General features: G+C 42.4%; 1 protein-coding gene across 1 annotated transcript in view; it reads right to left on the reverse strand.

Moving 5' to 3' along the window:
* FAF1 (Fas associated factor 1) overlaps positions 1 to 13499 on the reverse strand; it is a 170040-nt gene that overhangs the window by 83252 nt on the left and 73289 nt on the right. The window contains exon 8 of the mRNA XM_083447860.1: positions 3391 to 3477. Coding sequence (XP_083303986.1) covers positions 3391 to 3477 — 87 coding nt within the window. The remainder of the gene's footprint in view (positions 1 to 3390; positions 3478 to 13499) is intronic.

The following is a 13499-nucleotide window of genomic DNA, read 5'->3' on the forward strand; positions in this document are numbered from 1 at the left end:
CAGCCCCGAATAAGCCTCTTTGGCTGAGTGAACTGTCCTAGCCTACACCTTCTGCAGTGAACTAGAAGCTTCTGTACACAGAGGCTGGTCCACACCCTCCTGTGTGACCCTGATTTACTGAAATGGAATGGAACCTGACTGTTAAAATAGATCACTTTCTAATCATGTATGGAATCTCCACAAATAGAAGGGTGGGGAGGAAGGAGATACATGACGACAAACCTCAGGCCCATAGTCCTTTTAGTCACATTGCCCTTTCAGGGCTGTAACACCTAGGAGGGCTATAGAAGCAAAGGGCTAAGGTAATTTTAAGGCAGTGTAAGCAATGTAGAATGGCATGTAGGAAAGTCGCCCACTTTTCTCACTGACCATGCAGGCTGGTGAAAGCTTTCTTGGTCTGGATATGGCCCATAGGTCCCACATCAGCCTTCCCCAACCCGGCACCCTCCAGATGTCCTGGGCTACAACTCCCATCATTCCTGGCCGTTGGCCATGCCCGCTAAGACTAATGGGGCTTGTAATCCAAAGCATCTGGAAGGTACCACGCTGGGAAAGGTAGACCTACATTGTCCACCCTGGGTCTTAAAGTGGCCACAAGTGTTTGAGGAGACTATAGGAAGTAAAGCGGCTCTTGTTGCCATTTTAAGTCAATTATGTTCACTACAATAATAGTTTCTATTGAAAACCCAACCTGCTAATGGAACTTATTCACAAACTGTGTACAACTGATTTCCTGCCCCTATAGTTTTACCCCCAATAGCTTTACAACATCTTGGAGACAGTTGGGAGGTCACTACCCTAATTGCACCAGACATTATTAAGCTGACATATTGACTGACAGTGGCAAACAACAAAAAGAAATACCATGGCAAGCAAAACATTTTTAGCGCCAATCAGAGAGATCCCTACCCCCCAAAAGTAGATCATCTGAAAATTGGAGAAATGAAAATCATATACTGTGTTTTAATTAGATCAAGCAATTACAAATTCCCAGTGCTAGCATTATTCCTACTCTGTGGATGCTGGGGAGAAATATCATTCTCATAAGGTAAAACAACATCTTAGCTATCTTTCAACATCCTTGTTTCTCAGTTAAATTGATACAGCATGAAAACATTCCCTTACCAGTAGACTTTTAGATACTGCTTTAAGAAAAAAATTGAAAGTGTTATTGGCATCTCTTACAGTTTCCCGTATGTCATTAGCCTAAAACGACAAATGAAGAACATGCCATTGCTCTAAAGGGAAGTGCAGTAACATTGCTTTTAAAAAAGCTCTTGACTTTGATGCATTTCTGGTAATGCAGAAGATTGAAGCTTATGAGGTTCATAGGAGACTCGATTACACAGGAATCTAATTATTGGAAGTCTATTTAGTTGTCCTGTTTGCTAAGGCAAAGGTTAACGAGAACTGCACTGAAAAAACCTCCTGTGGTATTACAAAGTATTTCTTATGGTGCATAAAATGTAAATGAAAAGTATTCTAATCAAGTCCTTCTTTAACTCTTTGTTAAAAGTTAGATATCTGCTCTTGGTTAGTACCATTGAGACATCTTTCTGTCAAAAATTAAGTTACTACCAAAAGAAGGGAAATGAAAAAAGAAAGGGGGGGAAATCTGACACGGGAATATTAGGCGATAAACTTTCTGAGTGAATTGTCTATAAATGACAAAAGAGAGAGAAGTGTTCTAACTGTTATTGCTAATGTTAAATCTTCATAAATATTAAGTTGGTGGCTTTAATTTCAGATAGAAATTAATTATATTTTTGGGAGTAACACGTTCAGAACTGTTTACACAGCTGACAGGCCTCAGCTGCAGTAGTTTCAAGCTGGGAGCTTTCTGGACTCGTCTGCCTGAAAAGCAGATGACTTAACAATCACCAGTTTCATTAAACTTGAAAAGAAAGAAAAAATATCACCTGCAACATTGTCACTTGTTAAAACAGAGTTTAAAAACAGATTTGTGCATTTTATACATGCCGGACATCCTATCCTACAAGGAGGTGTTATGTTTTTGTTGGCTGTTTTCCAAACAGCTGCTGGCATTTGGATTAGAAATCATGGGTTTTCAAATCCTTTCTGGCCTTAACTCAAATAGCAACAGATGACAACACACCAATATATTTCAGAGGTTGCAATTAACCTTGTCTATGTTTGTTTTTATCTAAAGCTTCAGTTCTACTTCCAACAGAAGGACTAGCTACTTTCCCAGAAAATATCAGTGTGGCACTGTTCTGCCAAATGGGCAGCAATGTGCGGCCATTCTTTGAACTCAGGATGCAAAAACAATAAAAATAAAATAAAATAAAATAAATGCAGGGAGACAGCACATTTCCCAACAGGTTGCAAAAGAAATCACAGCCAATGCAGTAGTTATTGTAAGATTAAAACATGACTTATGGCCCTAATCCCAAGAGCCTTTTTAAAGTGGACCCTATGACTAGCACACATATAGTAAAACTTTTCCTTTTTTGATGAGCAAAGACAGGAGGTTCCTTCAGTCCTATTCCCTTCCTGTCACAGACTGACTTTTAAACCTTGGAAAATGGACTAGAGAAAAGTATGCAGAGAACTGAAGCCTTAAACATTTCAGGTAGTACTTAAGCACGTGCTCAAATGTTGTTTGAATATGGTTGTCCTTCCTGAATGGGGGTCACAGAACATCATATTTATGTGGTCCTACTATTCTTCACCTTTTTAAAAAATAAAAAGACTCCAAATTTTATTAAAACAATAGTTAACTTACAACATTAAGTGTATCTTACATCCACTAATAAGGCCCTTCCTATTTTACTAAAAAGGAAAGAGTAGCAAAAAGCATTCGTAGCTGTTACAGATTTGATTCTTTATAGCTCAAACGTCCCCCATGTAATATGAATTAAGAGTATTTGTACCGTGTTGTTGTAATAAACAAGCTACATTTTCAAGAAGTCTTCCATCTGTGCCTTCCTTCCCTTACTCTTATTCTATTGGTTATTTTAGCCATATAAGCCATATCCCATATCTGAGTCAGCCATCTTCTAGGCTTTTTCTCTTTCTCACTCACTTGGCACACTTCAAACTCCCAAGCCACACAATGTAGACGCACAGCCTGTTCTGGCCCCTTCCAAACCAGGCAGTAGAAATCCTGGACTGTGCTCTGACTGTGCTCTGGTCATTTCAATTGACCTATTCAGAAAGAGTTTATGAAATAAATGTTTCAGTGCTTTACTGGATCAGTCAAACAGTTAAGCACCAAATATTGAATTACTAATATAACTTCAGGAGCTTGGACCAACTCCACAATTATATGACACACAGGAGTATAGTAAAAATGAAGTGTTTTTCATAGAGTCTGAAAACAAAACCATCATATGTACTAAAAAAAATATGAAGTAAATTGTGACTTACTGAATCATCTGTAGCAGAAGCAGGCCAGCCTTCCCACAACTGATGACGAACAGGAATACTAGTCAGGTCATACACGTTTCGTTTAACCTACAGAAACAACACAAAATTGTTTAGGCAAACTGCTGCTGTCAAAACTATTTATCCTTTGCAAGGTCATTTAAAATGTGCAAACAATTTCACTCAGCCTCAAAACAATCCTGTTCAGCGATTCAGATATTGCTGTGGAACTCAAGCTGAGAAACGACACCTTGCTCAAGGCAACCACAGAGACCTCAATGGGAACTGGGACCCAAATTCAAGGCGCCTACAATCCAAGCCAAAGGCTACATCCACTGGACCACCACCTTCTAAACACAGTTATTTGAAAGATATTCCCATGGATTCAAAATGCCAAGCGTAAGCAGAAAGGGCACTGTGTATTTAGTAAACCGTAACTGACTGACATGCATAAGATTTTTTTCACCCCATGAATATTATGTAAATACAGTCCAGGGTCCTAGTATCTGTTGCTGTGATGTACCAAAATTAAGGGAAAGTGAATGCACTGAAGTTGTTCAGTATTCAGTTATTTATTTTAAATATCTCTCACCTACTCTTCATTGCCAAGGCAATCCCAGAACAGGTTATGTCAAGAGTATGTTACATTGAAATCAAAACAAAATGCATATTAAAAAAAGCAACAGAACAGAACCCTAAAATCAACAAGATGGCCTGCAATTCAGCAAATTCCTCCAAAGGTCTGAGCAAATCAGCAAGTTTTCAGCTGGTGCTGGAAACTCAACAGAGTTGGTGCCAGCCATAGGGGGACAGAAGAGAAATCCACATTCTGCACGCCTATACAAAGAAGGACCTCTCTCGTGTTACTGATGTATGTACACAATGCTGGACTATCCACATGGCAGGCAATCACTAGTTGTACACAAACAGTTCAGGACCACTGATATTTTGCAACACCTACTTTTTTCAGCACCTACGTCTGCCTGCTACTGTTCTCTGTAGCTCTAGGTGAATGTTTTTGTTTTTTTAACCCATTATATGAGAAGCGCCCCTGTGGAACTTCCATCAGATCCCGTTCAAAGGATGATTTGAAGATTATGAAAATGTATCATGCAATTACGAGGATTGAGGCTGAGGCTGACTTTCCACTTCTTCAACTGGAATGGTCTCAAGTATGGTCTTAAAGATCTCTCAAATATATGTTTTTAACAAATATTGCTTCTCTTCAATATTTTAATACATAATGTTAAGTAACTACTTGGAAATTCTGCAACTGCAGAAACTTGTGTAATTATTGAAATAAAATGCACCTATTTGAAGAAAATTCAGTATTAGGTTTTAATACTAAGAATACTAGACCACTACGAACAATTTAGAAAACAGAAATTAACATTATGGAAAATTCCACCAGAACCTCAACAACTTTCACCCCACCATCAGCCTGAGTCTAGACCAAACCACACAGCAGTTTAATTTTCTGGATAGTATTGTGCAACAACACAATGGAGATAAAGCACGATCTTTTATTGGAAACCTACAGACAGCTACATACACGCCCATGCAGTATGGGGGGGGGGCAGCCAGCACATTTCTCCCAAGCCTTGGAGGGCCAGGCTGGTGGGGGTCCCTGCCAAGGGCCTGCCAAACTTATGCTGTTATGCCAAGAACACCCTGTGCCTCCCAGCCAACTGGGGACTTAATAGGCGAAACGACCATGTATGCACTGCAAGGCTTCCATAGTAAAAACTAGGACCTGGAACAGATAGTGGCGGTGCCGCAGTGGTGTAACTCATGGACTGCGAGTCTATCTACTGTATTTTTCCATGTATAAGACGTCCCTATGTATAAGATAACCCCTATTTTTTTGAACCCAAAATTAAGGAAATGAAACCCTAAAATAGAAGTGAAAATCTGGATGATTGGCAGTGGCAATCTTTTTGGGGGCGATCACCCTCAAAGTTTCCAGCATGAGGTGAATGCAGTTGACCGTGTTGCAGAAGCAAAGGCAGCAACTGGGGCACCACACACTTCCCTTTGGTGGCAGCTGCTGCTGTGGGGAAGCAGGCTCCCAAGCAGGATGCCAAGGAAGAGCCGGGGGAAGGCAGCGGCCGCTCTATGTTGGGCCATGCCACCAAGCAAACTGAGCTGAGGAAGGTGGTGAGCCGGCTGGGGGCAGGATGGGAGTTTGAGAGGGGAAGAGGAAAAAAGGAAAGAAGGGCAGGGAGAGGTAGCGGAGGAAGCTCTCGGCGGCGGAAGCTGTTCTTGATCCAGTGGCTGAGCCAGAGGGGGTTCAGTAGGCGAGCCAGTCGCCAGCATGCAGGCCAGGGGGGGGGGGAGAAAGGGGGGATGGCAGCAGGAGGGACCACCTCAGCCCACCCAAGCCAAAATCCCAGACATATGCTTAAATATTTTAAAAATTCCCCCAGATGCCCATGTTCCGTGTACAAGACGACCCCCTATGCTTTACTAATGTTTTTTAGCAAAAAAACTCATCTTATACACGGAAAAATACGGTATATCTATATCATCTAGACAGTCACCTAGAGTCACCTAGCTGCAACTTCTGTTTAACATGCTGGTAAGGCAGTGTAGTTTCTTGTTGTTCATTCTCGTTGAAGAAAAAGGTCGACGTGGATATAAAGTGGGTAAAAATATTATAGGCTCTGGTTTTCAACTGGTCTTATAGGTTTCGGACATAATTAGCCTTCACTCCCACATTTCAGCTGCTCTTCAGACTACAAGAGCGATACTATCCTACTTTTGATAACTCTTGCTAAGTCTGACCTTTAAGACATTGAACCGAAATGACTGAGAATTGTAAGTAAGCAACGAACTTTACTTTTGTTTCTTCTTCGCTCTCCACTCCCCTGCTTCCTACAATACTCTCTAAGGTGTATTAGGATACTTCCAATTATTGTGGATATTGCTTCTAATCTCCACTATGGGCCATGGCAAGCGGCCAAGGGACCTGGATGAGGCAATGCCTCCCCCGAGGCCCAAACAGTCCAAGATTGATACTTTTTTTCTTAACTGTAATAGAAATAATGAGGAAGTTAGCTACATGGTTGAAACTCACAATCGTTTTAATCCTTTAATTGACCTCGCAGCCGATATAGAAGTGGAGGGGGTGAACTCGAAGACAACGAATAATGCCAACGATAATGACAAAGAGGTGAGAGCCACCTCGAAGGGGGAGCCCGAGTTGGCCCTCGGCGATGGCATGGGACTCGATCATTTCCAATTAATAACCAGGACCCTGCGCTGCATCTTTAAGAGCATAAATGGGATCTCCATGCAGGTGGATAATCTCCACCAAAAGCTTGAGGCCCATTTGCTAGAGCTCCAGCTCAACCACACTCTGCCTCCGAGGGATTTAAAGGGACAGAGGTATACCTCCCTTATTAGACATGAAAGTGGTACTGGTGGTCACCTCCTAAAAACTCAATTGGACTCTCAATCTCTGATTTTACAACCAAACAAAATATGCCTAACTATACACAGTAGGGACCCCAGGTCCCCAAGGTGGAATAATTCGAGAGATGTCAAAGATCATCTGAGGCAACTCCTTCAGATTTGGCCTCCGCTAATAGACCTCAGTACAGTGAAACTTTTAAACTACCACCATCGGCTCCAAAAAGTATTGCTCTCCTTCCAGTCTCCAAAAATTCCCTCCATACTGGTTAGGCGTAAAGCGTTTCTGGCCACCTGGGGCATCTTCCCAACAAGAGTCTTTAATGACACCAGGATTAAACCTCTCTTCCGCAGCACCGTACAAAAAGGTAGCTGCCCGCCAGACAGGCGCGACTCAGTCTTGAAACTCAAGTTGTCCACCCGGGAACCTCACCCTCCCTCTCAGCCCAAGCTTCCTGGTTTATCTACTCCAGCAACAAAGAAGCATGACCAAAGCGGGCCCAGCCATCTGGATATCTCAGAGGAGAGGGACCTTATTTCATCCTATGGCGAGTTGCCATTAGTAGAACAGCAGGAAGTTATAAACAGGCTTGATACACTCAAGCAGCATCTTACACATGTACTTCAAGAGAAAATCTCCTCAAATCCTGGATATAGCAACCTATTAAATCAAAGGAAACCAGTTATGAAGGGGCTAACACCCCAGAAACCCCTGCCAAATACTGGGACTCCAATAACGGATGATTTGGCAGTCTGCCTGGCGGAAGCTCCTCATACACCGTCGCAACGCAGACCCCCTTCACCTCTACTAATAGATCTGCAATCAACTACCTCGTCCTCCGCCTTAAAGAGTAACGCGCCAAACACACCTCATCCTGGTAATCTGTCAATGTCCTATTCTTCTATGCCTGACCTGGAGTCTTCATTCAGTGCGGTCCAGTCAAATGACTCTATATCCTCGTCCTTTGCCAGTCAACCTCTTTTGGTAGAACCTCATTTATCCGCAACCTTTTCAAGCCAATATATAAACGTTAAGGAACCCACTGTGCAAAGAGACAACTTAGGTTTTACTGAAGACCCTGCTGGTCACATCAATCAACTCACCACCCCTTCGATACCTTCGGTAGTACCTCGCCTGGAGCTGTCTCAGACCCCTGGCAATGTCCTTCCCACCAGCAACCAGAGCAATTGACTAGCACATAGTCCCTCCTCAAATTGCTTTAATGTGCTATCCTGGAATGTGGCAGGATGGACGTCCAAACAGGATGACGGGGATATGAAAGAGTTTTTAGCGAAATTCCAGATTATGGGTATACAAGAGACCTGGTGCTTAGAATCTTCACCCCCCCCATCCCTACCGGGCTATGACGCCTTTGTGATTCCTGCGACCAAAACACACTTGTATGGGCGCCCTAGTGGAGGCCTGGTAACATTTGTTTCGCAGGAGCTTCAGCTTAATATCTCTCCTATCTTTTGGTTAGAGAGTAATTACATTCAAACTTTGCACATCACTAACAGCTCGCTTGGGGAATTCATATGTGTAAACTTGTACAATCCATCTACCTACTCCTCCTCTCACTCAAATCAGCTTTGGGAGGATTTAAGATTTATTCTAGATAAATCTGGGGCTGAATTTCCAAAGTCAGAGATCCTTATAATGGGGGACTTCAATGCCAGAATCGGAGCAGATATAAGCTTATTCACCGATAAGTCGCAATTATTCATAGAAGAGGAGTGGTTTCCTACGTGGAATTCACAGGACAAGACCATTAATAGGGCTGGCATCATACTGCTGGAGTTCACTATAAACTGCGGGCTGCACAGCTTGCACGGCACACCCAAAGACTGGTCCGGGGGATACTATACTTTTCTAGGATCTAGAGGGGCAAGTGTTATAGATTACATCTGGTCCTCTTCAGCATTTAATGATGAGGCATACTGTTTCAATGTGTTCAACAGAACCGAAAGTGACCACCTTCCAATTGCCATCTCCTTTCACCACACACAGCTGGGGCCTCCCAGCTCACCACACCCCCAGGATTCATCGACCCTGGCCCCCGGACGCAAGAAGTGGGACATCTACCTGGAGCAAGACATAAAAGTCCTCCTAAATTCCCCTGAGATCCTAGCCCTGAAAGCTCAGCTGTTAACAACGAATGTGAATCATTTCTCAATTTTCCAGCAAATTCTAGTCTACTTGCTCCCTTCGCTTACGAAACCTTCCCGTGCGATTCTATCCTGGAAGAATCAAACCTGGTTCGACCAAGAATGCAAACAGTGCAGAAGTAGGCTTAGATTTCTCCAGTCAGACATGAAAGCAGACAGCACTCAGAGCAAAATCAGGGAGTTAGCCCAATTTCGTTCATACTATAAGAAGCTGCTCCAACATAAGAAATTGCTCTTTGCGAAAGAACGCTGGTCGGCTCTGTCAGTGGCCATTAAAACCCGTGACGACAAGAAATTTTGGAATTTAATTAATGCAGGTCTAAGACCCCCCTCATTCATTGTTAATAACATCACAGCAGCCAGCTGGCACTCTCACTTTGCTCAGCTGTATTCCACCTCAGATTCTGACGTAAATGTAGTCACCACCCTTCCAGCATCTGCCTTGCCCACCTGGGAGCCAGTCTCCCCAGAGAGATGTACTCAACTAATTAGCATGCTATCAGGGGATAAATCCCCGGGGGAGGACATGATACCACCTGAGGTATTCTTATCGAACCAGTCGTGGTGGGCCCCTATTTTAGCATCTCTCTTTACCACCATTAATGCTACTCTTAAGATTCCACCTAACTGGAAACAGAGCATAGTTATCCCAATACATAAAAAGGGGGACCCACAAGATCCGCGCAACTACCGACCTATCAGCCTGTTGGACATATCATACAAGGTTTACTCTAGATTCTTGCTAGAGAAATTAATTGAGTGGGCAGAAGAAACAAAGCTATTCCATCCGGAACAGGCTGGCTTCCGCAAAGGTCACAGCACATCTGGCCAATGTCTTGTTCTACTTACCCTGATTGATAAATACCTAAACAGGTTCAACTGCAAACTACACGCGGCTTTTGTGGACCTGACCTCCGCCTTTGACTCCATTCCCAGAGATAGGCTATGGCAGAAGCTTAGTCATACCAGCATAGATAAGAGACTCCTCCTCCTTCTTATGGAAATTCATAATGACATATCGGCCAGAGTAAAATTCGGCCCTCTGGGAGCTCTTTCTGATTCTTTCCCTCTGAATAAAGGGGTCAAACAGGGCTGCCTCTTGGCCCCTTTTCTATTCAATTTCTATATCAATGACATCGTCACAACTACGAAGGCCCTAAATCAATCTGCCCCCTCCTTACAACAGCTCAAGATCCCCATATTACTCTATGCGGACGACATGGTGATACTGTCATTAACCAAGCTGGGCTTAAACAACATGCTCAGAGGGCTCATGACATATTGTGATACCAACTCCCTTAAAATTAATTTCGCCAAAACCAAAATTCTTACTTTTGGCATGAAAACTCGGAAGTCACTCTGGAATTTTGAGGGCCATTCTATTGAACATTGTTCAGCATTCAAGTATTTGGGTATCATTTTTCAGCATGGGCTTAGCTGGTCAGCTCACCTAAATACAACCATCCTGGCTGCCCGCAGAACCATCAAAGCCTTGGAGAAATTCTACTATGCAAAAGGCGGCCAGCTGGTTCCACCAATCAGAAAAGCATTTATCAGCAAAGTCCTCCCGATGTTATTGTATGGGGTTGAAATCTGGGGGTGGAATTTAAAAACACTACAACGGCTGGAGATTCTACAAAACTCTTTTGCACGGAAGATACTGGGTCTCCCCAAGGGCTCGGTTGCAGCACAGTTAAGAACAGAACTGGGCCTCCCCTCCATTGTTGCGAGAGCCCACATTAGAATTATTAGCTTTTATTGTAAATTAATCAATGCCCCAGGTCCCCTACTAGCCAGGCAAGCCTTTTTAACGTGTTCTCAAAGCAATAAATGGTCCAAGGCCATGGTGACTATTACTGCACGCTACTCTCTCCCAAATCTTGACTCGCTGTCCTCTTGGGACAAACATAAAATCCGGGCCTGGATTCTTACAAGAGACGAGGCCATGGACCGGGCACAGTCCACCTCAGCTCGCCTCTCCATGTGGCTCCCTAAAGTGAAAGTGGTAAGATCACTTGCCAACTACTTGATAGACCTGACGGAGCCCAACTTGAGAAGAGCGTTTACTATGGCCCGCTTCCATTCTATACCCACGGCCTTCCTGCAGGGGATTTATTCTAAGACCCCTATTACCCAGCGTCTATGTCCATGCACAATGAATGAAGTAGAGGACTTCATACATTTCTTTTTCTACTGCCCTATTTATGAGCCAATAAGATCTAAGCTCCTCCTTTTGATTCCGTCCACCATTACATCTAAGGAAGACTGTTTGAAATCGCTTCTTGTGGACGCAAATCCCCAAATCTCACGTGGGGTGGCAATATTCATAGTGCAGGCTCTGAAACTCAGGGCTACTCTGACAGGGTAGAGTGCCCTAGACCTGGACCTGTTTTAATCTTTTTATTACTTTTAACTCAATATGCTGAGTCTGTTCTGGGGCCATTTTGTGCTTTATATATACCCGCATACCAGTTTTTGGGCGCTGGCTATTATATCTTTGCATTATTGTCTTCGGGTAACTTAAATGTCACTACGCCAGCCAAAACACCTGAATTTTGCTGGGTTGCTTGTCGCTAGTTTGTCTTTTTTCTTTTTTGTATTGTCTTATTTTGCTATGGCAGTTTGCTAATGCAATAAAGGTTTTTGATTTGGATCTATATCATCTATATCCATATATACACAAAGAAGTCAATGGGGCCCACTTTCTCTGGTGACAGTGGCAGATCTACCCATCAGCTATGAGTAAATTTGTTATTTTATTTATAATATGCACATCCCACCTCAGTTAGCAACTAATACAAATTGGTTTCCAAAATATAATAATCTTATGCTGTGTTTTCTAAAATATATGTTAGTTTTGGCAAGTCTAGAAATAATGCATAAAGTGCAAAATAATATTTTCTGCCAACTATCACAGCAACAAACATGATACATTTCATTTCAACAATTATGAATATTTCATCAGTCTCAAAAACTAAGATTTTTGTTGACTAACATTAAATACTAATGCAGCCACATAAGCTGAATGAAGCAAAAGTTTTCTTTCCAAAAAGCCTGTGAAGTAAAAATAACTAAAACCTGGAGTTGGATTCCTTACATTCCTTTCTAATTCCAAAGTACAACACCACAGTATTATGAAATAAACAGTATTCTCCTTTTTCCATTCACTCATCTGTAACTGCACTGATTTCAATAACATTCCTTTGCTATTCTAAGCCTGAAAGGCATGCTCTGGTTATAGTGTTATGTTGGTATAAAGCACAATGCCAGACTGATGTGCTGAACAAAAGTGATCAAAGTTCAAGTAACGTTAGCCAACGCACAAGTATTCTGCTTCATTATTCAACCAGAATGACATCTGTTGAGCAACTCGTTGCAGAATACACTAGTTGTTAGAGACCAGCCTCAGCTGGGAGGTACCATGTAAAATGTATTAGGGTTATGTTTGATTAAACAAACTGCTGAGGCTATATTCACAAATGGGTTCTGAAAAGATGCCAAAGTCAGTCTCCCTCTCTAACCACAGTATGTTAAAAAAAAAAGTCTGCTTTCCCAGTGATGCAACAATGGTGTAATTGTTTAAAAATCTGTCTCTAAACAGATTTTAAAATTTATTTATATAATATGAAAATATACATTCTGTACTGGGGATATTTTATGTAGACTGAATGCCCATATGTATCTATGCAGCTCTCAAACATGGAGGCAGGGAGAGACTTTACTTGGGCCTGGTGGTCTGAATGGAGGGTGGAGAGGATCTGCAAGCTTAATAATGGGGTTAAACTGTAGATCACGATGGGGAATCCACAGTCCTTCTGATATTCCTGTGCTCTCATCAGCTTCAGCTAACATGGCCAATGGTCAAGGGTGATAAGAACTGTAGTTAAGCAATATATTGAAGGCCACAGGTTCCCCAACATAGATCATGCTTGAAGGAGTTTGTGAAAACCTATTGCCTGTTTCTATATGTGGTATCAAGATATTGTAAAATCTTGAGAGATTTTCTGGAGCCAATCAGAAGCAGTGTTAGAGCAGTGAGAGAGCTTGTGCCAACAACTATAGGACTTGTAATGTAAGAGGACAGATACCATGGCTTAACATGAACAAACACAATTTCAGCAGGAACTATAAAGAACTCTGGGCCTAGAGAATACATGCCACATAGATCAGGGGTCCAGCTCACAGAATGCTAAGCCAAACTTAGCACAAACAAACAAATGTGCAAGTTCCTGGAGAGGAGATTGCAGCCACTTAGCTCAGCAGTAAAACTGGGGAAGAGCAAGGTTTGGCTTTGTGTTGTGTTGAACAAACCTGGGCTCATGGCTAAGCCCTTTCAGAAAACCACAAGCTGTAAAACACAAGGAACCCAATGGTTACAGCTTGTGGTTTGTATGGAGAACGCTAAACCACAAGCCCGTGTTCTGACAACTTACTAAGCCAAACCATGGCTAAGCTCAGCAGCAAAAAAAAAAAGAAAGAAAGAAAGAAAAGAAAAGAAAAGAAAAAAGAAAAAAAGGAAGGAGCAAAGCATCTAG

Source organism: Podarcis tiliguerta, assembly GCF_965153285.1.
Source record: "Podarcis tiliguerta genome assembly, chromosome: 6".
NCBI classification, from domain to species: Eukaryota; Metazoa; Chordata; class Lepidosauria; order Squamata; family Lacertidae; genus Podarcis; species Podarcis tiliguerta.